The sequence below is a fragment of the Lynx rufus genome, unplaced genomic scaffold (genome assembly GCF_022079265.1).
Source record: "Lynx rufus isolate CCGP_SWC_20201006 ecotype Redwood Valley unplaced genomic scaffold, mLynRuf1.p SCAF_12, whole genome shotgun sequence".
Taxonomy (NCBI): Eukaryota; Metazoa; Chordata; class Mammalia; order Carnivora; family Felidae; genus Lynx; species Lynx rufus.
Window position 1 is genome coordinate 14,682,283 of NW_025814826.1, and position 26,921 is coordinate 14,709,203.

The following is a 26,921-nucleotide window of genomic DNA, read 5'->3' on the forward strand; positions in this document are numbered from 1 at the left end:
GGAAGCAACAGGTCTGATGATAGGTTCGTATTTGGGATCTATTTCACCTGAAGCCAGCCCCTGTATCCACCAACCAGATGAGTCATAAAATGCCCCGTGTGGCTTACAACGTTCCGGGAATCTATAAAAACAACGAAACCCTCACTACAATTTCTTTGGGCTGTAGTCCTTGAACAAGAAAATAATAGGACTGGATTAGCCAGAGCAGGTATTCTCTAGGATTTCCCCCTCGCTGTGTAATTCTGTCAGTGGGAATTTCTGTCAACTAAATGTCCAAGTGCTTGATTTTAAGCAGGAAAGGTGCAAGTATACAAGAAAAAGGTGCACAGTATTTTTGGAAACACCTGCACTAATGCTTATTCATTTTTTATTTGAAATGTCTTCCATTAAGTCAAATTCTCTGGTTTTCAGCTCTTCATAGACAAAGTTGAAGGATTATTTAAAAAAAAAATAAAACCTTTGTGGTAGCACTTTTGATTCTGTTACAACAAATCAGGTTGCTCTTCTCTAATTCAAAACTGAATCTCACCAGTGGTTACAATTAAAGATTGAAGACTTCATGCACAGGACAGCACAAACCATTTGTAGAAATGTACTCTTACTGAAATTTCATTTTATTAAATATTTTCTGATTAACAAAGTTCTGACCTCTGGTTAGATCTCAAATTTGCAGCGCCTTACAAACGGTAAACAATGATACAATCAAACATGGAAAATGTATGTCGTGTTCCACCAAAATAACTATAAAACCGTGTGATATAAAATGAAAGTATATCCTAATTTGAAACACACAGTCTTTTCATAACTCTTCTGGGTCTGTAAAGATACCAAAAATAAAAGCGCTCTAAAATTGGTCTTCTAAATCAAGTTCTTTCTTTTATTCACAAGTGTATCCAGAGTTCTTAGAGCAGTGTATGGGGCACACCGGAAACACTAAGTATTGACTGGGTGACAAAAGAAGGCGGGCAGGACTGGCAGGAAGAGAAGAGGTTGAGGAGTGAGGAGGCACGGAGGGATGAGGGAGGCAGGAAAAGAGCCAAAAAAGACTGAGGAGGAGAGACCCGAAAGGAGGGAAAGGGGAGGAGAAGGGAAAGGAGAATCCAGGGAAGAGCCTGAGGAGGGGGCAGCCCCCCAAAAAACAGGGGGTGGGTGGGTGGGGGTGGGCGCCTGGGAAGAGGACTCCGGGGGTTGCCACAGGAGCCTGAGGGGAGGGGTGGAGAGGTCGGGAAGGACAAAGGAAGTGTAAAGGAAAAGGGCAGGTGAAGAAGAAAGGAAAACAGGGAAGCCAGAAGGGAAACGAGGAAAGAAGACAAAGAATGACGGGAGAGGGGCGCCTGGGTGGCGCAGTCGGTTGAGCGTCCGACTTCGGCCAGGTCACGATCTCGCGGTCCGGGAGTTCGAGCCCCGCGTCAGGATCTGGGCTGATGGCTCAGAGCCTGGAGCCTGTTTCCGATTCTGTGTCTCCCTCTCTCTCTGCCCCTCCCCCGTTCATGCTCTGTCTCTCTCTGTCCCAAAAATAAGTAAAAAATGTTGAAAAAATTAAAAAAAAAAAAAAAAAAGAATGACGGGAGAAAAGAAGGAAGGGAGAAAAGATGCTCCTACCTGAGCATCTGTCATAACTGAAGGCCACTTGGCATGTATGTACTATGCAAAATCTTAACGTTCTTACTCAACTCCCATGAAAGTATTCAGTCGATTAATAAATTCACTACAATTCATATTATATACATTTATCTGGATACATGATCAATAAATTAATAAAAACAGAAGCTATTACATCACATTTTTATTACACGGTTTTTACAAGCTTCATCTTTTAAATTGAGAAGCATGAGACAGTGTCTCTAAATTTCAAACAACTTCCTTACTGAGCACCAACAAATAAACTCAACGGCGATGGGACACATCTTCCCCAACCGGTGCAATACTAAATTTTCCAGGCCCTTTAGCAGCAAGTGACGATGAGATTACCATTTCCTGGGATGATGACATTACAGCTCTTAGTTCTTCCTTTTCTGGTTATTTCCCTTTGCCAAGTGTGCGTGTTTGCTAGAACTCCTACCTTCCTTCATGTCATCTTTGTCTCTGGACGCCATTTTACTAGAAGTATCCTTTATATTTGTTGATTTTTTCCTACTTTCCTTGGCTTTAGCACTTTTGTCTAGGCCCACATTCTCCTTCTCTCTGGGCTTTTTACCCTTACGAGACTCTTTCCTGGATATATCTGCATCGGTAATTTTCTTAGCCTTCCGGTCATCCTCCTTTTCTTTCTTCCCCTTTTTTCTCTCTTCGCTCTTACTCTCCTTCCTTGACTCGGGTTTCTCTTTTTCCTTCTTGGGCTCTTCCTTAGTGAATTCTTTAACTTTCAGGTTTTCCAATCAAAGGAAAGAAAGTTTATTGAACGCATCTCTTAATTCACAAAACAGTAACTTAGTGCAAACGTATGCTCTTTATCTCTCCACACACATGAAATGTTCATTCAGAAAGTGCTTTAATCCTCTAGTTTTCAATCGGCTAAAAACAGATGCAAACCTCTACAAAGTATCCACTATCAAAAAAATGCCAGAAACTTGCCATCCTATTTTTCCAGTGGGAAGTTATGACTTAAGATAAGACTAACATGCAAGATTATTAAAATTGAGTCCATCCACAAAGGCAGTACTTTGCACAAAGGGTTAGCAACTCCCATTTCACAACTGTAATGACATAATTAAAGGAACACGGCAGCATTACAAAAAAAATGTCCGTAACGTGCAAGTATTCGTACGAAGAGAATTTTAAAACTTTTAGTTCTAACAAAAAGTGATGCCCTTAAAATATTTGTGCTTACGAGCCTTGAAAATATAATGCACAAATGGAAAAAGTAAATGCCATTTAATTTTCTTAGCTAAGAAAAAAAAACCCATATTCATGAGTATGAAATTTTAAGTTCATCACTTGCAGTGCTTAAAATGACAAGTAGAATTTTTCGCCTGCTTATATTCAACATTATGAGATCAGTATTCCTTTAAATATGTTTTCTTGTTAATCTATGTAGAGCTGCTCAAGCCAACATATTGTCCATCCATGCTCATAGGCGAGAGAGCAAATAAATGGAACATACAGGTAATTCCAAATTTCATCTAAAACCAACCCGCTTTCACCCTGTTTTACATGAAGTGTAATAGAACTGCTAGCAAAAGCTTTGAATTTTAGCTTCTCACTCTCTCATTAGGAAATCTTAAGAGAAGCAAGGTGCTTACTGAATTATACAGCATTTAAACAGAAACAAAGAAAATGAAAGATTTCCTTTAATAAGATGTGGAGATGTTTTTGCCAATCAAAATTCACCTAGCACAAAATGTTACTCGATTCTTCCTGAAAATCTTGTTAAAACCTTCTAAAAATACAGAATAACATTCATAAAGAATCAACTATCCAAATCCTCACCTACTTCAACGCTGTTTGTAGAGTAACAGACATAATGTCACTGCACGAACACACGTGCACTGCTCTCAGATCTGGTTCTGCAGTTTTTACAGCATTAAATCCTTACTGCTGGATTTGCCTCTTCAGTCTGAGAAGTACAAACTATACTTTATTGGGTATTTATTTCCTAATTACTGACATAAGAATAAATGGTAATAATTTTTCTCTTCCTGGGAATTATTCAGGTGGAATACGAAGTGAAAAACGTTTCAAATTCCCTAATCTTAAAATTAAAATACAAACCGCAAAACCCTGCAAGTCACATAGTCAAAGTCTCACCTGTTAATGTTTTACCAAAAAACAAAAAAACAAACTAAAAACACTAGAGGCCAAGCACTTGAACATGAAAAAATATTGCAAGTTTGTAAAGGAAACCATGCACTGCTCCCATGCCCCTGTCCTTAAAGGACATATATATCCTATATTTATATTTTCTTTTATGTTTATATTTATATTTACATTTATTATTTATATTCATATACATTTATATGTGAACAAGAGAAACCACAGGGATATAAATAAAATCAGGCTGTAATAATAAGCTGTTAGCCTACATATAATGGTTGGCAAGTCTAGTAATTTTTAAAGAATTAAAATATGAAAAGACAACAAATTCTATAGCAATGAAATACAGACCTTCAGATTATAAATCTATGTTTTCATTTCACTGAAAACTAGAAGTTTGCTCACACTCTCTCTGATTATGCTCTAAGACACAACGTCATCAGAGCTTTTGAAGAAGTGAAATCCATCAGTGGAGAATTCACCTTTTTTCCCAAAAGTCATTAAAAAATTCAAACTAACAAAGGTTTTAGATTACATGATAGCAAGTACAGAAGTTTATATGTAAGAGAACAATATGATATCGTCATGTTTTTAATATCAAGTCTGTTACAAAAGTCTTGATAAAGTAATGAAGGAAATTACTTAAAATTATAGGCTTGAGGCAAAAAAATTCTTTAATGATGCCTTAATAAAACTACCTATGACCAAAGGTGCAATGCAAACCAAAAAGCATTAGTAGGCGCAGTAACATATCTAGAAAATGTCATGCATCTTCAAGCATTAAACTTGATTCACTCAAGGCTAATTTGAAAAACGGAAAATACCTTTAGCCTTAGTTTTTCTCTTGGCTACCCCACCAGGTCCTTCTGTCGGTATTTACAAGATGAAAATAGGTTATAAACAGAAAATATTAAGGGAATTAAAAATTAAGTATCTTTAAAAACTAAGCAAATAAATATAGTCAAAATCAATGCCTCTATTAAACAAATTAAGTTAAACTTACCATTCAAAAAAACATACTCCTTCAACATATATGTGTGTGTGTGTGTGTGTGTGTGTGTGTGTGTATATATATATATATATATATATACACATTTCATACATAAAACCTTACTTTCACTATAGCAAAAATGCATTATAATCAGCCTGTAATTCAGTCAACTTCATGACTTATCTTGGACATGAAAGGATTTGGGGCTTCAGAAATACTTAATTTCCTCTGGAAACGGCATTTCCCTCTCTGGTGTATGACACACGAACAGACCAGGGAACTTTACTTTCCTACTCAATCATCACTGCCATCCAAAAAAAGGACAGCATATTTTGACAGGACTCTAATCATTGCTTTTTTTCCTCCAAAGTTTCACACTTCCTTTATAAGAAATTACACAAGCAAGAATTACACTGTCATACTGGTGTATCCTTCTACTCTTCATTTTAAAATTTGCGATGCCTTTCTATTTCTTATCTTGGCAAATAAAAGCTGTGATAATAGGTTTACCCTCTAACAAATATCAATACTACATACCTCTCAGGACACTGTCATTCTAACCAGCCTGTGTTCGGCATCCTGGGCAACTGATGTTCTCAGTTCTATCCCCCCATCACATAAATGCTATTTTATACTCATGTATCAGCAAACTTTTCAAGGTGGCATTCCAAGTTGCCAACACACTTCCTAGGCTTAGAGTGGGAGGTGTGGTGATTACCGGTAACCGCCGGTGGGGGCGGCACCATGCACGAACCGTCACTCAGCAGTGAAGGGCTACGGTTGTATAAGAAAAGCCCCCAAGCAGAACCTACTCTCTGTTTCTCAAAACCCTAATCACACCCCCATTTTCAGTATGAGATGTTTTCACTCCTATTCTGTTATACTGTTCAAATCACCCTCCATGCCTAAATTCCTTTCCTCTTTCTCTACCCATCACCATTTGCTTCCATCAAATGAAATAGTCCATTTGAGAATGGAAATTTATTTTTGGTTGAAATATTATTATCAACAGATGATAGCTATACTTGTGGTGAGCACAGCATAACATGCAGATTTGTCAAAACACTATGTTGTACATGTGATATCAATGAAATATTGTGTCAACTATGTTTCAGTTAAAATAAAAAAAAATCATCATCATTATTCTGGGGGGAAAAGTATTAGTGTATGCCTTACTATTGACTACACATAAAAAGAAATGTAAATTAACTGTTCCATATGGCTATCTATATCTGTCCAATTACTTATACACATACAGAACCATAACTAATGTGTGTGTGTGTGTGTGTGTGTGTGTGTGTGAGAGAGAGAGAGAGAGAGAGAGAGAGAGAGAGCGAGAGAAAGAGAGGGAGAGGGAGACGGAGATGGAGACGGAGGGAGGGAGGAGGCGGGGAGGCAATCATTTTTCACAGATAAAAGTTGACTCTTTCCTAAACTCTATTAAAAACAGCACACGACCCTGTAATACTGAATGCCATCTTGGACCACTCCCCACTAAAGTTTATTTCAGAATGAAATAACAAACTTATACTTGTAATACCAACTTTTAAATAAGCATCATCCAATGTGCAAAAGAAATGAACATAAAACATCAAAATGCATGTTTAATGCTGTTCATGTCCCTCTCCTGACTCCTGCATGTTCTCTCAATGCATGCCCAGATTTTCCTGTTAAAAAGCTGAGAGGGTTAAGAAGCAGACTCCCCAACTGCCCAACCCCACTATTAATGATACAGTCAAAAGAGCTATATGGATAAAAAAGCTAGAGTTAATGTCTGACATTAATAAAATATTAGATTAGCATTAGATTAGTGAAACAGGAAAAAGTAATGGGTGCTTTATTTAAAACTTTTCCAGTTTGGGCACAAATCCTTAAAGTGATATATACAATGTGCAATGCACTATACAAAATGCCAAAGCATCAACTCTAGCTACCTTCTCTGAACTTAAAGTATAGTCGATAATTTTTCAATTATTTTTGACATGATAATGACTGAGCTAAGAATTTAAACCACAATTATCATATTCAGTCTCAGAAAGCAAGGGTTTAGGCATGAGAGAAAGCACAGCACCAAGAAAATATGATGCTAACAGAGGAGCCCTTACGAAAAGAAGAAATGAGAGAAGAGTCAAGAAAATGCAGGGTTCTTCAAGTCGAATGTGCAGTTTTAGGAAGGTAGATATAAACAAAGGTTTAGGATGAGGACATAACTTAATTATATTAGTTATTAAATGTTCCATAAGGTTCTTCAGATTACAGTTTTACAAGCAGAAGAGGTGATCACATTATAATGAGAAAACGTAGGTGGAAAAAAGGTGACCAAAAACCCAAGGTGCTTATCCCCCCCCACGTCCCCCCACCCCCCTGCCGACCACCTTCTTCTCAGAAGAAAAATGATCATATGTGGACTTTCCCAAGGTTCCTAGGGAGCAGAAAGGATCAAGTATTTGTAAGATTTCAGTGTGTTTGAATGTTTGATGGCTAGTCCTCTAGTGTAAGGGAAAGGCATGCCTATAGGAAAGAGAAACGGACCTAGCAAGAGGGGAGAAATTATGAGGCCAGAAGATGCAGGGGTTGCTACAGGGAAAGAGTCAACTCTGGGAACCAGAAGACGCAACACCTGCAAAAATGACCAACGAAAAGAAAGATGATGAAAACTATGAGAATAAAGAAATGCTATAACATGTAGAGACATGAAGACAATAGAAGGCAAGACAAAGATGACCGTCTTGGTAAAGGGAAAGCAAATTCATCTTTACAGAAGAAAAACAGTGACTTCAGAAGATGGAAGAGCATGTGGAAGGTTCTGGATACCTACTAAAAGAGGAACTGTTATGACAGTAAGCACCTCACATAGGCTCAGTTCAGGGAAATTTAGATAGACCTTTTTCCATAAATGACACGAAGCTCAGTGGTGAAGAGGTTAGTGGTGATCCAGGATGAACATATAGAGTGGGGAAAACAAAAAACAAAAAACACCTTTGGAAACATTACAGAAGTGGCTCCAGAGAAAACCACAGGCAAGTACATAAGACTTTGTTTTTAAATAATTCCTAAGTATAGACAGAATTACATTCTTATTTGTAACTGGTTGATGTGGACTCCCTTTAGCATCAAAAAATCAACAAGCATGCCCTATTTTTCTCCTTTTCTCTCCTTACTACCATAGCCAATAACCAAGGACAAAAAAAAACAAAAAACAAAAAACAATTTTATCAATCAAATTTATGACAATATAACTCCTTTAAAAAAGTTTCCAAGTAGTATAAAGAAAATTCTATCAGTTGGAGCCTGAAAAGGAAGCATTCTGGTATTCTGTAACTCATTTGGATGAAAATTGGTTTTGTTGATAGAATACATTCCAAATGAAAGCAGTCATCAAAAAAGCATCAGGATGTGGTTGTAGTCAAAGAAAATGGCAAAGAATAAATAATCACCATGTTCTTTACTTCCTTTTGCCTTTACAGTTACTGTGATGTTTTCTTTTTAATCTTTTTTAACGTTTATTTATTTTTGAGAGAGAGAGAGAGAGACAGAGCACAAGCGGGGGAGGGGCAGAGAGAGAAGGAGACCCAGAATCTGAAGCAGGCTCCAGGCTCTGAGCTGTCGGCACGGAACCTGATGCAGGGCTCGAACTCAGAGACCGCGAGATCATGCCCTGAGCTGAAGTCAGACACTTAACCGACTGAGCCACCCAGGCGCCCCTAAAAGTCTGACGGTTTTCAAGGTAATTACTGTAAATAGCTCTGTTAACTATTTGAGAATTTTTGAACAGCAAGTTTTAAAAAGCAGGCCTTATGTTCCTTCCTTAGAACATGAGTTGCCTAAAAGTAATTAATGTTATTTTGGCAACTGCCTCAGAGCCACTATCCCACACACATTTTCAAGATGAAATGTTCTGTATCAAATTAACATGCTGAATCATGAAGCCAATGGTTGGTTCCACCACATGCAACAGACATAATTTTAGAAGACTGACTCCATTACAGAAACCCAAGTAGCTACTACAGGTTTTCGGAGACATGGCCATACACTTGGTAAGCTGGGAACCGCTTTGTACTTGGGTCTCTTCAGCCACTCCCACGGCCCCTGGTGAGACCTGTGAGTCACCCTGAGCTTGAGTTTTTCATCTTCCTCCTCCCCATACCAAAACATCACAATTTATTTCAACGCTGACCACAGAGAGAAAAAAAAAAAAAGGCCCAAATGCCTAAGTTCTCTGAGCTATGCAGAACTGTTGCTCTAGAATGGATGCCTACCTAGTTCAGCTAATGCCAGGACACTACACCAATTTCTTTTCTATTTTCAAATAGATGTCGTAACAGTATTATCACAGGCATTTTTGAAAAAAGCAAGCTACAAACCTTCCAATGCTCTGTGGTAAGCAGGGAAGGGAAGATCAGAACACAGAAGAGAACGGAATGACTAAAAGTTTAGGAAGGGATTATATCCAGAGACGGAAAGTCTGAATGAAGATGCAAACTCAAAACCAAACCTATGAGACATGGGAAAGCTCACCTTAGACCTCAATTAGCACAGGTTTACTGTATGGAATTCAAAATGGCACTTCTCTTGGGGAAAAAAAAAAGAGTCCAATAATCTTTTCACTTATTTAAGCTGGTTTCGGAAAAAGAAAAAAAAAAACAACACCTCAGTATTTCGTTATGCAAAGAGTAACTCTTGAGGTTATCACTCATCAAGACTAATAACCCCAATAAATATTTAATAAATGTCATAAGTTGGCTTCAGCTTTGAAGAGGGATTCAAATGAAGCCTACGACCTGGTTCCTAACTTTAAGGAGCTCACAATCTAGTTAATATCTATTCCTATGTATTACTTGGTTATGCAACTAACAACAAGTATCAGAGGCACAGAATTTGGCATACAATTCTATCAGTCGACTTGTATAATAAAGTCTGAGTCAGTGAATTTCATGAAAATGCTCCAAATATGCGTTGTAATCAAAGAAAATTCCACAGCCCAAATCACAGAGAACTATTTATTTCACAGACCAGGATCTCATTTAGAAAGGATGATGAATATCAATCACCAAAAGGTGCAACTACCAAGTGATCACTCAAATTAAGAATAACTGCCAATGCCTTTAGCTGCTTTTGAGAATTCTCCGAAGCTTTATCAGGGTAGAAAGGAAACATTGTATTCAAACTGTAAGTAAGTACGTACACACCAGAATTCAAGCAGAGAAGTTTTGCTTACATGTCTGGATACAGCTCTATGAGGCAGGTGGGTAATTCCTAGAATAAAGAATCGAGTACAAGATGAAAAAGCACCATCACCCAGCATTCCATTATGTCTGGGGCATCTACCTGATTCTCCCAGGCAGGCAGCTGGCAACTAGGCTTTCGGGATTTAACAAGACCAGCACCCACAAGATAGTTCTCCAACTGCCTTACGCCCCACCACTCATGTCCCAGAGAAAACTGGGACTGAAAGAAGCTACAATGCAGAAAAGAAATCCCCAGAGTGCCACTGCTTGGTTTTTAAGCCAAACACCAGAGAACCCGACTCCGCAGTTCTAAGGACACAAGGCTACATCTGAACACAGAGCGTATTCCGCGACGTTCCTCTGGTTGTTCGAACTGAGAAAAGCAGAGTAAATACGATACAACTTAAAATTGCATGACTACAAATAAAGATTCCAATGTACAGAATACAATTTTGCCTTTTTAAGTAAGTTCCTAAGCTTAAAACACATAAAGCTAGGAAAATATTTATACTATGAATTAAAAAATTCTACAATAAATCCTTAGAAAAATTAAAATTTATAACAAATACAATACAAAAAATTTAAGTGAAGTAATTTTGATCAGCTTCAAAATACGCTACACTTGTTTTGCAAACAACTTTATTTTTTCTCACCAAAACAAGCCTTAGCCACAAGTTGAAGGAAGTCACAGAAGTCAGGGGTTCACCAGCTCCCTGTTTTACCTTGATCAGAGACTTTTCAAAAGGGGTGACTAGAGAGGGTACTGGAAAAATAGAAAATTATTACCTCACTTATTTTTCACTTATAAAAATAAAGCATAATTAATTTCTGTACATAAAACATGCATTAGTATCATTATCATGGCACAAAAAAAAAAGAGCCTGATGAGAAATTAATGATTCCAAACATTTTCAACACACAAATTTAATTAATTTACTTCTCAAACTAATCACACATCTTCTAGAGTTAGTAGTAACGAACACTGAAACATGACTGCTTTAAAGCATGACTGCTTTAAAAAATACATCTTAGATGTCTGGCTACATGAATTTCATTGAGCATGAGGCATAAGATTATTTCGAATTTAAACCTAATGAACTTTGACATTTCATAGTACTCAAATCCAAAGTGGAAGACACAATCAAAATGGACAAAGACTGCATAAACTTTCAAAAAGAACATTATTAAAATCACACTCGTGTGTTCCAGGATATTAACATTTCAAAATCAGAAAATTTCCACTGTCAGAACCATAAACAAAATCATATCCCCTGAATAATTAGGGAAGGACAGACTAGAGTTTTAATAGCCACATAAGCTTCAGGAGATCACTGTCCCATGTACAACATGCGCATCCACATGCAAAAGTAGCTTTAAAATAATGCTTTTTAAGATTAGCAAGTTGCAGTTTTTTTCTGACACATGTGAGTGGTGGGTAAAGGGGAAGCTGATGTGCTTCCTGTGTTCTGATTTCATACTTTTACGTTCCGGCTACTGCTGAGCTGAGCTGCATACTTATAAATACCTAAATAGCCTCCAACTGTGATTTCCAGCTGAGAAACCAAATTTGTCAAGTTCCCCTCTGGAAAAAAAACGGGTGACTTATCTATCTTACCGAAAGCAATTTGGTTAAATACAAAAAAAAAAAAAAAAAAAAAAAAAAAAAAAAAGGAATGAATATTTGAAAAGGAGAAATTACTATAGCTACATAAATGTTCAAAAATAGAAACCTATTCAAATTTTAAGCTCAATGAATAATAAAAGCTAAGTTTCACAGAGAGCTAAGCTAAGCTCAGAGATTTAAACACATGAAACACCACTCCCTAAAAGGTAACAGAAACCAGAGGTCCTAATCACTTTCAAGCAGTAAGGATACACATAAAGGCTCATTTTATGAAATGCATGTCATATACAGTTAATACAATTGCTTTTACTATTACTGAAGCAAATTCATTTTAAATAAACTGATTCAAAAATGTTTTCAAATGGCAAAAAAATTCATTCTCCTGAAAAGAATTACCACTTTAGTAAATTTAATTTATAAATCTAAAAACCATATTTTACCTAAGCCGAAGTTGATAGTCACTTAATAAGGAAATACAGGGAAAAAAATGGAAAAAGACTTATTTAGGATGAATAGTTTTAATATGTACAACATTATTTAAGATACATATTCACATTTTCCCTCTTGTGTAGTAATATGCCTACTTAAAAAAAATACAAATTTCTTTCTCTGGATGTAATTTGGAAATAAAATTAAAAATAAATTTTGCTTTTGTACAGAAATATTCAGACATACTGCTATCTGAATACAGTAATTTCACTACCCTAAGGCAAAAACATGGGCTTATTTTCAAATTATTTTAAAAGCACCGTTAATACAGGATTTTACACTGAAATTCGTAGTATCCTGACAAATCAGTTAACCTAAACAAATTACAATAAAGAAAATCAGCTTTTTAAAGAACCATCACTTTGCACACCAGTCATATTAAAGAACAGAGAAGCATTTAATGTATGAATCATGCCAGAAACATTTTTATAATCAAGTGAATTATAATCATCTCCATTAATAGTGTGTTAGAAAGACAAGCATCAAGGGTTAATCACAAAACAATTCGCCATTAAGCCTTCTCAATTTAGTTCAGTGAATACATAAGTTGCAACAAAACGATACAGAAACCAATTATACCACCAAGAACAACATCGTGGATGCACTTTGTAGACTACTACAAGAATGAGGGGTGCCACTTTCTTCTCTAGAGGTGGGGGAGCCGAGCAAGGGACTAGCTAGGAGCTGTACTGGGGAGAGAGATCACGTGGTTGCCTTTTACTGTTTGATCACAGCTGCCCCACTGCGCGTTAAGCCCTGGGTGAGCAAAGGAAAGAAAGAAACAGGAGACTGCTTCGGGTTTTCATAAGCCAATGACTTCAGTCCCTGAATCAAAGTTACTGGTTATGTAAATCCAAAATGACACAAGTCTTGCCCTGAACCCCTTCGTTCTGTGACGTACCATCAACACCATCTGCGGTTTCGCTTTCTTCTTCTTCTTCTTCTAGCATTTCAAAAGGAGTCATTATATCATAGAGAAATGAGAGGAAACCATAAAACCAATCTGAACTCTCCTCTGCTAAAATATTAAGGACTTCCTCAAGAGAATCAATATTTTCATTACTGCCATCTTTGGTCAGGCCTACATAAGAATAAAGGAAGAGAGAAAGAGAAAATAAGGAGAGCAGTTAGGTGGAAAAAAGAAGTTGAGGAAGAGTGATCTCAAAAAGGATGTGCATCATGGTCACAGAAGTTTATGGAAAAGGTATTTTGGAAAATAAAGAGGCTGATTAAGATGCACACCTTACAATCAACTCTCAATCATATGTACCACAGGAAAGGTCCAATTCGACCAATCCTCGCCATTCCTACCAGCCCCTAACCAGGTTTGCCTTTGTCTCAGTAGAGAATCTAGAGCCCCAAAACACAAAATTGCATCAGCCAAAATCAATTGATTAATGTCAGTGGAAGAACGAATGAAAGTACCATGAGGGTAAAAAGATAGATACTTCTGACCAACCTCCACATTTGCTGAGTTACCAACCAGATATTATCGAGAGTTGATTATACAAGCATTTACATATATCAGTACATATTCATTGGAAGAAAATAAAAAGGTTCATTTCCTCACACTTTTCCCCTTGGACCCAGAGTTAACTTTAGAAACTCTGGAATTACATGACTCCCAAGATTACTGTCGATAGCATCCACAGATAGACATGTACATGTATTCAAATTATATCAGATAATCAACTTGAAGTTTAACACAGTAAGATGTTAGCTGTAATTTACAGTGTTCTGGCTACTGACTCCTGGTCCTGTAATTCTGACCAAGGGTAAGAGTCAGTTATTAATCATAATTCACTCTGCTTACCAATATTAAATTTGATCCAGGTCCCAGTCAGTCATTTGCTAAGAGGAATATTCCAAGGTTCTCTTTCCATACGCCTAAGAAATAAGCATCTACTGCAAAGGCCCTGGCTCCTGTTTTTTGTTGTTGTTGTTTTGTTTCGTTTAAGTATTAGTCCCAAAACAGGCCATCGAAATGGAAAGAAAGCAAAGTATATATTTATATCATAGGTTTTTCCTGTGAAGAACTGGCTTTGGGTAAGAAACATCTCTGGACCCAGTAAACATAAAAATCCACCAATACTGCCAAGCCATATATAACAAAACCCATAATTGTGAAGAAGAAGAAAAAAAAAAAAACCACAGGGTAAAGGGCTTTGGCTGTAAAGAATGTGAACATCCATGACTTTAGAGCTTTTCAGATTATAACCACCTCACTGAGTAGGTCAGTCTTGGACAACTCAAACTTTCTCCATGTGGCATAACCGCCAGCAATCAATATTGGCAGCTAAGCCACAACAATAGGACACCTAGTATAAATATTAAAGTATACAGTGTATTTCCCCCACTCTGGTCCACAGAAGAGCTACATCATATCATTCTTTGTGTATGGGGGGTAGGAGAAAACAAATTGCAGTATTCTGGTATTTAAACTGCTGGTTGGTACAACTAGAATGTTTTCCACTGAACTTAACAGTTGACAAGGGCTATGAACCGAGGAGGTCTGTATTTCCCATTCAAATCTCTGTGGGAGTAACATTGTTTCTTCTTCTTGCCTTAAAATACTACAGCTGTATATTCACAATAATCATGTTTCTTTTTCTCCATTTTCAAATGCTAGTACTTGCAAGTATCAAATATAAATTATAAAACTTTACTACCCTTCAGTATGACAGGCTGAAGTGTTCAACAAATATGCAGAAGTATCTGGACAAAACTATGACTCAAGTATGCAACCTTCCTGTGGTTCTTAAGACAAAAATACTACTTCAAGGAGAAAAAGGGAAATATTCTGGGGATATAATTCCTCAGCCTCTGAGAGCAGGCCTGAACCCAAGGGCGGAGGCGAATGCCTTTGAGTGGACAAGATCCAGTTCACTCATGGATGCATCCGGTCTACAAAAGCTTATCAAGGCTCTAGGAATTGTTGACGGTGTTCCTTTCTGTTCTCCAGCCATGCCTGATGTGGTGCCAGCTAGGTGCTAGTCACGGACAAAAGGACAATCGCGTAATCCTTAGATAGTGTTACTCTACGATGATGCTACTCTAGGCATTTAGTCCTTGGATCATTTTCCTGTTAATTTTATTCAGGAAACAAGTTTTCAAAGAATATAGTGTCCAACAATGTAGTTTTCAATAATCCAAACCATTATCAAAGATACGTTATTTTAAGTAATTTGGCCACAGAAGTAGGAAGTATGTAAACAGGCTGAATATTTTCGAAGTATATCATAAGGGCCATGGCCAGAAACAATGAAGTGAGATTAATGATGGCTGTTCAGAATATCTTGATTTACCCACACATATTTCATTCTCTTTATATTCCACAAGAAAAACCAAATCTTAAAATGTGAAATGTAAATATGAATGGGTACATTTCCTCAAATTGATAACATTTAGATACACGCAGATTTAAGAGTGCAGAAAGAAATACTTATGAAAGAAAGGCCAACCCTACGAAAGTTCAGCATATCTCAACTGTTACTATATCTACAAGCCAAGCTCTCCCTTATCTCCAGCTTCCTACCTACGTCTGTCCCTCTGGTTTCCCTGTGCCTTAATTCAAAGCCCATACCTTGAGCAGTCTCTCCAGTGAGAATGTACCCAACAAGTCTGGTTTATTTTGGGATACACACTCACTGAATTTGCTCCCCCCACCCCAATACCTTTCCCTGAACATACAGAGCCCATTAATGACTCTGTAACCAAAGAATTCACCAGGCTCTCGTTTTCAAACGACCTGCCAGTACCAGAGGTACAACTAAGCTACGATAACCTCACCAACTAAAAAAGAACTTTAGTTATAAAATTCAATTCCAGTCAAGCTTGTATTTCATGCAGAGAATTCAATCACTACAGAAATAGGGTCCGAGGACATAAGTGAGCCAGACTGCTCACTTCTGGTTTGTTTCAGCTAACTGTGAAGCCACAGGCTGTGAATTAGGACATTTATATGGTAAGATAGTTTATCTTAGCCTTTGTGCATTTAATAGTCAAATGACCAAAATGAACGCTGAGATTCACCAAATTTGGTTCTACCTCCAAATATACAATTTTTATAAAAGGAACAAGTTATAATTTGCCCATACCACATATATGTCTATTGTAAATGGCAATGTTCTAAGTTACAATGAATTAACCTCTTAATGGTTGCTTAAAAACATTACAGGAAATAAACTCTTGCAAACTAAAACACTAAAAATCAAGTTATTAATGTATTTGCTATAGGAATCAGCGTGTTCTATAGGCGAAATAATATATTTTAATATTTAATAGTTGATATTCCCTGACAAACCACATAGCTGATTTCCAGCCCTCCCCCCAAAAAACCCAACAAAATGTAGCAGATGGAAGTAATATTATCTCTAAAAATGAGGAAACATGGCCCACATGAAGTTATCTTTAAAATGAAAAAGCTTCACTACTCAGAACCCATCGTTTAAAGTAATATAATGGAATAATAAACCATTTATAGGCAAGCAAATTAGCATCATTCCAATATGTTAAATTCTATATATTTTACTTCCTTTACATGTCCTGGATTATAGTCTTCTGAGGATTTACCATATTCATAGAAAAATTTAGATACGTAATAACAAAATAATAGAAAATTCCATTAAGGTTAAGACAGAGAAAAAACTTCATGGATAGTAAGCTTCCACTGGCAAGCAGCAAACCTAATTCTCACCGAGCAGTAATAAGCAAACATAAACTAAGGTCAAAATTAGGAAGCTAAATTACACTTAGTCACAACTATACCTTTTTTTTTTCATATTTAGAAGTTACTGTTTTATAAGGCCGTTAAGATTGACCATTGGTTATAAATGTGATATCCTCTCATTTTTTTTCATATCCACAAAATAGACACAAAACTGTGTGTCTAAGATGAATTTCTTTGCACTAATACTCTGGCAAACATAGTGTACAATACCATGTCTTATTTGAAATTTTTCTAAATAATTTAGTATACAAAATTTTAATACATGTAACACTACATAGTAAAGCAAAGGAGGCAATGCTGTTTCACAAGCAGAAACACACATCTCACCAGGCCAGATTATATAAAATATTAAAATTAGCACCTTCCTTTCTAGGAAGGCAGCATTTTAAAACAAATGAGGGGGTGCGCCTGGGTGGCTCAGTCAGTTAAGCATCTGACTTCAGCTCAGGTCACGATCTCGCGGTCCGTGAGTTCGAGCCCCCCATCGGGCTCTGGGCTGATGGCCCAGAGCCTGGAGCCTGCTTCTGATTCTGTGTCTCCCTCTCTCTCTGCCCCTCCCCCGTTCATGCTCTGTCTCTCTCTGTCTCAAAAATAAATAAACATTAAAAAAAATTAAAAAAATAAAACAAATGAGGGAATATCACATATTTATATATTACAAGAAATATCTCAATGATAAAAGACAGGTAATTCTAGAGATAGAAAGAGAAAGTTTCAAGATTTCTAAAATAAAGAAACCCAGCCAAAAACTACTGGTTCATATTTTAATGTTACCTTTAAAATATGCATAGGACACTTTAAAATGTTTAGTACCACTATTTTATTTCAAAATGAATTTATGTAAGCCTTTAGAAACTTACATTTTCAAATGGAAGTGAATTATGTCAACTGATGATAATGAATGGCTATAATTACCATATCTGAAAACAGGCTAGGACGTTATCTATATGCTCAAATATTAAGTTCAGAATATGAAGTGCTTTAAATCTGAAAACAGATATGAAATTATTATGCTTATAAAAATATTACGTGCAAGAGCTATACACTTCTCCACTTATAAAAGTAAATTGAAACGTAAGTCCATGGAAAAACAATTAAGCCTCAACACATCAGTAAGAATGAAATATACAATTAAATTGGGAAAATATCTTCCATAAAATGTGTACGACTGACATAGATATTATTAAGGCAAACATATTGTTTTGTTTCCAGCAAAAAGTAAAGAATCTACTTGCCTAATAAAACTTTGGCATCATCCACATCAAAATCTCCATCACCATCAGCATCATAGACTCCCAGTTTTCCTGCAAAGGGGAGGAAAAGATGGATGGGAAGAAAGGCGAAAAGTTTGATAAGGTATTACCACTTACTGCAGGCCTGAACATTAGCCATAAATGTTACTGACCAATGCAATTATTTGCTCTCTGAATCCTGAAAATCCTGAAGATCCTAACTGAATACCTTAACTACAAGTAAGTGACAGGCAATTCTCTTACAGATTCAGGAACTGTCTGGCTAACAATCTAAGAAATATAACTGAGATAAAATATTTTCTTTAAAGTTTTAATAGTGTCTGATTTAATCCTTTCAGAAGAATTTTATTACGCTACTAAAAAAGATTTTAGGTAAAATTTTCAACATATATAAGAAACATTCTTGAGGTGTTTCTAACATGAAATTTAATGCATCTAAAGTAGGAAAGTTCCTACCACCATCAATATTCAAAACAAAAGGAACACCCGCCAAACATCAAATAAAGACTAAATATAATTAATATTTATTAATATCAAGTATAAATACTGAAAATAAGAGGGCAATTAATTTTATATTTTATAAAATAATGATTTACAACAGAAATATCATGACTCAACCTTAAAGACTTCTGGAAATAAAGTATGTAAAACTGGCTTTCTGAAAGTCAAAGGAAAACTTAATTATCTCACCTAAAACTTAACTAGCACTAGCTATCTATTAAAGAAAAAAAAAAGGATTAAACCACAACTTGAGAAGACAACAGAACCAGAGCCTTTCCTCTTCAAGCAGAATAAATATGTATCTTAAGGCTTTATTATCTAGGAGCACTGCTATGCTTAGCACTTCAAATATGAGTCGGATACATTCAACCCTAAAAACGTCCTAAAATCAACATGATTTATAACTCATTATAGGATAATGGCTGTGAAGAGACATAACGTACGGAAATATTTTAAACAACAACCACAAATACAGCATTAGTACTAAAACATCAGTTTGTAGTACTGTTATCTCTTTAATAAAAAGTAAATTAAAACATTGCCTAAGAGCAGGCAGAACTTTTGGAGAAAAGTGGCTGTGATCAATCTTTACCCTCCCAGAGCCTTCGTTCTACGTAGGGAACTAGTTAACTTGCCATGTAGAAGTCTGGTTTAGAAAACACATTAGAAATGATGGTGATAATAATAATAATAGTAATAATAGTGATGGACAGATAAGGCAGTATCGTTTCCATTACTAAGAAAATAGAAAGCACTGGTCTGCACGTTGAGGCAATCTATAGCACAGAGCTCAAGTAACATTAAAAAGACAAAATATCAGGGCGCCTGGGTGGCCCAGTCGGTTGGGCGTCCGACTTCAGCTCGGGTCATGATCTCATGGTCTGTGGGTTCGAGCCATCTGTGCTGACAGCTCAGAGACTGGAGCCTGCTTCGGATTCTGTGTTTCCCTCTCTCTCTTCTCCTCCCCCCTTGTGTTCTATCAAAAATAAATAAACATTAAAAAAAAAAAGATAGAAAATACCATAGTTTCTGACAGACTTAAAGGGGGAAATTGGTCCTACCACTTATATTCTCTGATGCATGTGACAACTAAGTTAATAAAATAAGGATGACGTTTTAGAGATATCACAAGTAGACTTAAAATGCATCTCCAAAGGCCTACCTTGAAGTACCTCTGATAAGTTATAACGGAAGTCCTTTGCTTTGGCTGCATGCATGTAAAAACATGAAAATTGTTACTCGCTCTTAGATGTATAATAATTTTAAATCTCTTCGTTTGTTTAATAGATGTTCCCTAGCAATATACCATAGTACGTCAACAAAAGCACAGATGTACTCAGCAGTTTGTCTCCAAACTAAAATTCTTCCTCTATTACTCTCACAGTCTATCCAGAGACACTCTGCTTTAATCACAATGAAAAGCTTCAACCAAAGGGAGATTACACATAAGCATGTTTTGCCTTTTCTCCCCCAGAAAGATGACTATAATCTCACATCTAAAGCAGAAGGCTTTATGGAAGAGAGGGGATTTTCTATGCAACCTGCTACATATAGAACAGCACGGGATTTGTTTTCAGTGACAGGGTCCACATTTTTCACTGGATTATTAAAGAGGAAGACCACTTACAATAACCAAAAAGTGGAAACAACCCAAAGGTCCATCACTGATGACTGGATAAGCAAAATGTGGTGTGTTTCCATACAATGGAATACTATTCAGCCATAAAATGGAGTAAGTAGTGAACCTTGAAAACAGTATGCTGAATGCAAAATGTAGGATTGTATACGAAATATCAAGAATAAGCAAATCACAGATGCAGAAAGTATACTAGTAACCTGTACATTGCCAGTAAACTGTACATTTTCACATATTAACAATATTGAATTTTATGTTATGTAAATTTTATCTCAATTTAAAAAAAGACTTCATGAGGCAGAAAAAAAAACCAAGGAATATGACTCTACAAATGGTAATGAATCATTAATGTAAAAAGTCATGAACAACTGCAGTGATTATTGGGAGAGAAAAGGAAAAATCAGGAGAAAGGAAGACAACTATCTGACAACTGCAACAGCAGACAGACAGTACCTAACACATGCACACCTACACACACATGCACACCCCTATCCCAACACCTACACGCACATGCACACACACCAATCTCAGCACCTACACACACACACGCATCCCTATCCCGGCACCTATACAGCACAGACACACCTTTATGGCAACACCTACACATGCAGACACACCTCACCTCACCACCTACACACACACACGCACCCTTATCCCAACACTTACACAGACACACCCCATCCCAACACCTACACACATACCTCTATCCCCTATCCCAATACCTACACATACATACCTTTATCCCAATACCTACATACATATACACACTCCTATCCCAACACCTACACACACATACAACCCATCCCAGCACCAATACATACACACGCGCGCGCACACACACACACACACACACACACACACACACACACACACTCATTCCAAAAAGAAGAAGGGGTATGCTTCAAAATGCTTTCTAAGGAAGGGTCTTGCAAATTGGGTCCTGAAATAAATTCAGTGGCTCATGAATACTTAAAATTCCTAACACGATGAATAAAAATGAGAATACTCCATTTCCTAAGAGTTAAGTGCTATTTGATAAAACTTTTCTGTGGGATATACATACAGTATAAAGCCTTTTTTTTTTAACTGCAGCTCATGTTCAAAGAAGCCGAAAAGTCATTACTCCCAGGTAACCCTGCTAACATCCCCTTGTATTCCCACCCTGTTGAGAACAAGTGAAAGCCTACAGAAATTAAGAGTATGCCCCCAAATAATGACAAATCTTTAAGATTACTAAAGAATGTCTTTTATGCTTTTACAAATTCACAAAAGAAATGATACCAAAATTCTTACCTAAAACTTCCTCATAATCAACAAGATCAAACCAGACGACAGCTACTGATGTCCAGACTCCCAGCAATGCAATGACCATAAACCATGTGAAAAATGAACTTCCAGAAAGTCCTCCTTTCCTCCCATTTTTATGTCCTCCATGCTTTGTATCTGTTTAAAAATAAAACAGATGAACAATGTCATTATACAAGATGACACTTTATTAAACACCTCTTTTTCCTGAATTATTTCTCCAGTAATTTGAAAGTGTTTACATTGGTAAATCATTTCAAAAACAGTTTTCACTCAAATTCTCAGAACATGTTATGTAAAATGAAGATTTTGAAACAGAAAAGATTCTGTTTAGACCCAATACCACATATGTAAAACTCTGACTTAGAAGTAATGAAAGAAATAAACTACTCGTTGGCTAACAATTTTTTAAAAATAAAATTTGATATAACATGTGTATTATATTATATGCAATACATATAATATGTATACCTTCCTTCTAAGTTCTTTACCCAAAGCACCTAAATATAACCTCCCCTAAAGTTCAGTGCCTATCAACGATTTCATGAAATCCTATAGAAATGTAGCCAAATCTTTTCTCTGACCCACTGAGTGTCTGTAGAATCTTAAAACGCCTCTTAATGGTCACAGAAAATATCTCCCCCCACAATGGCTCCATATTCTTATCCAGAGAAGGACAGAAGAAGGAACAAGACTATTTAGAGCAAAGAGAGGCAAGGAAGAAGGGAAGCAAAATAGTACAATTAGTCCCCCCTCTGTGACAAGATCCACTGGGGTCTAAGGAAGCAGGAAAAGGCTCATCATGCACAATCCAATCGGTCTCAATGCAGGAAACAGCTTTGTCAACTCTGTCCGCTGAGTGTCATGTATCACATCTCGTGTGTTAAATACACCTTCTCTTTTGGAAATATTCTTACAGCCCAAAGTAAACAAACAAACAAACAAAACATGACAGTCAAGTGACACTGAGAGAAAATGGACAACACTGTCCTTGAGAGAAAGGACCACGGTATTCAAATTTCTCTTACAAAGGAACATAGTAAATACTATTAAAAGGATAGGTCGTATTCCCATATGCCCTTGAGAAAAGGAAAAGTTCAACCAGGTAGTAGAGCAGGACACTGTCTTCTCTTTGTGGAACGCGGGTCATACATTTTAAAGGGCTTCCACGCGCACAACTGCATGTGACTCTCACAGAGGTCTTGTCAGTGTATCTCGAGAGGGCATTTCTGGATGTCTGTAAAGAACAATTCTTTATCCTGTGCAATTGTGCCTCACACTGCTGGGCAGCTGGCATCCCTGGTTTCCTTGGGTCCCAAAGGTAAGGAGCTCCCAGTGATTATGACAAACAAAAGCACCGCCAATGACCCTACAAGGGTGATGCCTGGTTAAGAACCACTGGGGGTAAGGACAGGAATAATCAATGCTGTTTTATAGAAAAAAGTTCAAATGATTCACCAGGACAAGTTGGGTAGAGCTAGGAATTAAATCTGACTTCCACAGTCCTGAGTTCCTTGATCCATACGGGTGAACCAAACTACAGGATTTCAAAAAAAAAATAAAAAAAACCGCACTAGCTCTAATCCAGAACCTGCTTTCTGATTCCTAAATCCAACTCTCATTAAAGAATGCTGGTAGTAGTTTTCCAATGGCTCAAATCAAGAATATACTGCCAAATCTTCTTGAAGAAAAAAAATGAAATGAAAATCTTATTAAAAGGATAAATTTTTTTTTCAACGTTTATTTATTTTTGGGATAGAGAGAGACAGAGCATGAACGGGGGAGGGGCAGAGAGAGAGGGAGACACAGAATCGGAAACAGGCTCCAGGCTCTGAGCCATCAGCCCAGAGCCTGACGCGGGGCTCGAACTCCCGGACCGCGAGATCGTGACCTGGCTGAAGTCGGACGCTTAACCGACTGCGCCACCCAGGCGCCCCAAAAGGATAAATTTTTTTAAATAAACCACTAGATCAACTTTTCAAAAGGGGCCACAAAAACTAAATCAGTCTGAGAAAGTGAGAGTGTATGTGTGTATACACACTCAAATACATATATCTTTTCTAGATATCCATATTTAATTATGTAAAATTATGACTAAATAAGACAAATGTCATTCTTAAAAAAAAAAGTCAATTTTCTTTTCTTATGTTCTTTAACATTAGGACCAGATTTATAATCATATGGTGAATTTACAAAAGAATACTTACCAAATAACATATGACCATCTACTATTTCTTATATGATTATTAGAAGTCTCCTAAAAGCTGGCTATCTAAAAACATAATGTATACTTTTTCAAATTCTCTCCGGGCATAGATTATAATGCTACATATTAAATGCACTTAAAACAGGCTTTCCTGTTTCATTACCTGAACACAGCCATGGGAGGGGGAGACTGGGTGAAAACTTCAGAAATGTTGGTGGGTGAAAATGATGATTTCTGATATTACTGAACAATATAGAGCATCACTAAAATTTTAAAAAATAAGAGAAAAAAGTGAGGACAGAGGAGTACCATAGATACACCAGCACTGTTGTGTGTTTATTAAACTTCTATACATATGAAGACTTTTCAAAAAAAAAATAATGTTTATTTTTAAGAGAGAGAGAGAGAGAGACAGACAGACAGACAGACAGACCATGAACGGGAAAGGGGAAGAGAGAGGGAGACACAGAATCCGAAGCAGGTTCCAGGCTCTAAGCTGTCATCAGCACAGAGCCCAACGTGGGGTTTGAACTCACAAACCATGAGATCATGACCTGAGCAGAAGTCAGACGCTTAACCAACTGAGCCACCCAAGAGCCCCATGAAGACATTTTTAATGCTGTGTAGGGGTACCTGGATGGCTCAGTTGGTTGGGCGTCCAGCTTTGGCTCAAGTCATGATTTCACGGTTCATGAGTTGGAGCCCCATGTCGGGCTCTGTGCTGGCAGCTCAGAACCTGGAACCTGCTTCAGATTCTGTGTCTCCCTTTCTCTGCCCTATACCCACTCATACTCTGTCTCTCTCTCTCTTCCTCTCTCTCTCAAAAGTAAATAAACATTAAAAAAAAATTTTTAATGCTGTATAAAAAAAACTTTTATTTCTATATTCATACAAATGTATGCACATATACTCTCATTTATATAGAATACTAATTATAATAAGAAAAATGCCTTCTGAAATACCCATTTACTGCCAAATACGGATTTATAATTTAAAATGAGTTTGTAATGAAATTGTTAACGAAACAAAATAATTACTTGAATTCAAAGATCAATTCTATGTCCATTTCTCTTTCTTAAAGCAGAAATGAAGGAAAATTTCTAAGATTCTCAAAACTAAAGTATCACTTAACCAAGTTAATTCAGTAAATACTCATCTAAGTTACTGACCTGCAACACTAAATATAAGTAAAAGTGCAAAAAGTGTTTTTAAAAAAATCATATAAATGCGTGCACCACAGCAGAGCTAAGGGATGGGGGGCGAGGGGGAGCCAAACACAGTAAAGAACATACTTTATCTACAGACCATTTACATTTGTTTTAGAAATGAAGCTAACAACTTTGATCACGTTTCCTGACTTACTGCAAAAAACTAAAGAATATACTTTACAGACAACCTCACCTGAGTCAAGGCAACAAAGTGCTCAAAGAAATTAGAAACCAACAGTGCTGATGGGAGGCAGGCCTGTAGGAGGTATGAAAACCAGCAGCAAGATAAAGAATTTGAAAAGAATACATGGCAGGGGGCTATTCCCCTTGAACTGTCCTTAAAACAATCTTACGAACAAGGGAATAATGACCATCAAATTGAGTCTGTCATTAAAATAATATTTCGAACTGTTTAAGAATGCAAAAAATGGGGGTGCCTGGGCGGCTCAGTCAGTTAAGCGTCCGACTTTGGCTCAGGTCATGATCTCACAGTTTGTGGGTTGGAGCCCCATGTCGGGCTCCATGCTGACAGCTCAGAGCCTGAAGCCTGCTTCTCTCTCTCTGCCCCTCTGCTCACACTCTGTCTCTCTCTCTCTCAAGAATAAATAAATGTTGAAAAAAAAAGAATGCAAAAAATGTACAATAAATCTTAGATTTTTCATTTAAGATACTGTTTATCAAGCAGATTAATCACTTTAAAAGAGATAAACGTCAAAAAAAGGGTAAATGTTACTTAGCTAGAATATGAAATTATTAGCAATATTTTATCCATCCTTTATAATGTCAAATAAATTGTTACTCTAGTATTATTAATCTTATTACGGTTAATATTTACTAATTCCATAAAGGAACAAACAGCAAATTATAAAAAGGAGTCTTTCCCAGGACATCTTCGTTAGGAGAATGTTTTAACTGACACCAAATAATACTCCCTTGATATGTCACTTTGAAAATATGGCGTACCTAGTCCCAAAGGGCAGATTAGTTTCTGTCCAATGAACTGAAATAAACACAGTAAGATAAACACTTCAAGAGAAACACCTTAAAGAGACCTGAAATCAGCACTTTGTCCCAAAGCTATTTCTAGTAGTCAACCCTATTTTCTAAGATCAGAATAAATCTGAGAGTGTTCATTTCATTTTCTGACTCATGATTCCACCTGTAGTCCCAGGGATTAGTCAAGATTTTGTTAATGGAGGTTAAGAATATGGCAAGAACTGTGGGATTCATTTTCTTCTACACTGACCCACCAAAAGTAATGACCTACAAATCAGAACACTGTTCTTACTACCAAACACAGAAAATTACCACAGCGAGCAATGAAATGTGTGTCTACAAAACGTGGGCTAGGGACCATAGGTAAATTTTATTGTTCATTTGAGGAAAAAGAAAATAAGACATGCCCAGCACCTGAACAGGGGTCAGTCAGTCACTTAACTGGATTACAACAACTGGATTACAAATCAACCATGTCCAAGTTTTGCTTAGCATTATGCTGATGATTTCATAAATTTATACATAAGCCCCACACATTTAAAGTTTAAAAAAAAAAACCATAAAAGCTGTCAAGCAACTCATCAAACTGATTATTTTTTTTTTTTTATGTTACAAAGCATCACCTTTTGGAAGCCAAGAACTGGTAAATGTGGGTCAGAAGTACCAGCTGATTTTACCTAACTATGCAGATTATGTAATCACCACAGAAACAGGGAGAAATGTCTTCTAAAAGAACTAAAGATACATATCTCATATTCTTCTTCATGGCTGGATGAGGTACTTCATCAGAACAGTCAGGTGACCCATTCTAACCATTTATTTAAAACAGTGGTCAAAGTAAAGATATTCATATTCTCCATACTAATAATAGACTCCTTCCAGTGGCCACTTAGGCAGCTGAGAGTTGGGAGCTGTCTTGGAGTCTTAATACGTCTTTTTTTTTTTTCCATAAATAAATTTTTGACATAATGAACTGGGACGGGAAGGTTACAGAAATCTGGG

At 36.8% G+C, this 26,921-nt stretch overlaps 1 protein-coding gene across 1 annotated transcript in view; it reads right to left on the reverse strand.

The window, feature by feature from the left end:
- Positions 1–26,921, reverse strand: part of ASPH (aspartate beta-hydroxylase) — a 221,347-nt gene that overhangs the window by 159,754 nt on the left and 34,672 nt on the right. The window contains exons 2-3 of the mRNA XM_047073977.1: positions 21,498–21,647; positions 18,050–18,118 (exon numbers count right to left, since the gene is read on the reverse strand). Coding sequence (XP_046929933.1) covers positions 18,050–18,118; positions 21,498–21,647 — 219 coding nt within the window. The remainder of the gene's footprint in view (positions 1–18,049; positions 18,119–21,497; positions 21,648–26,921) is intronic.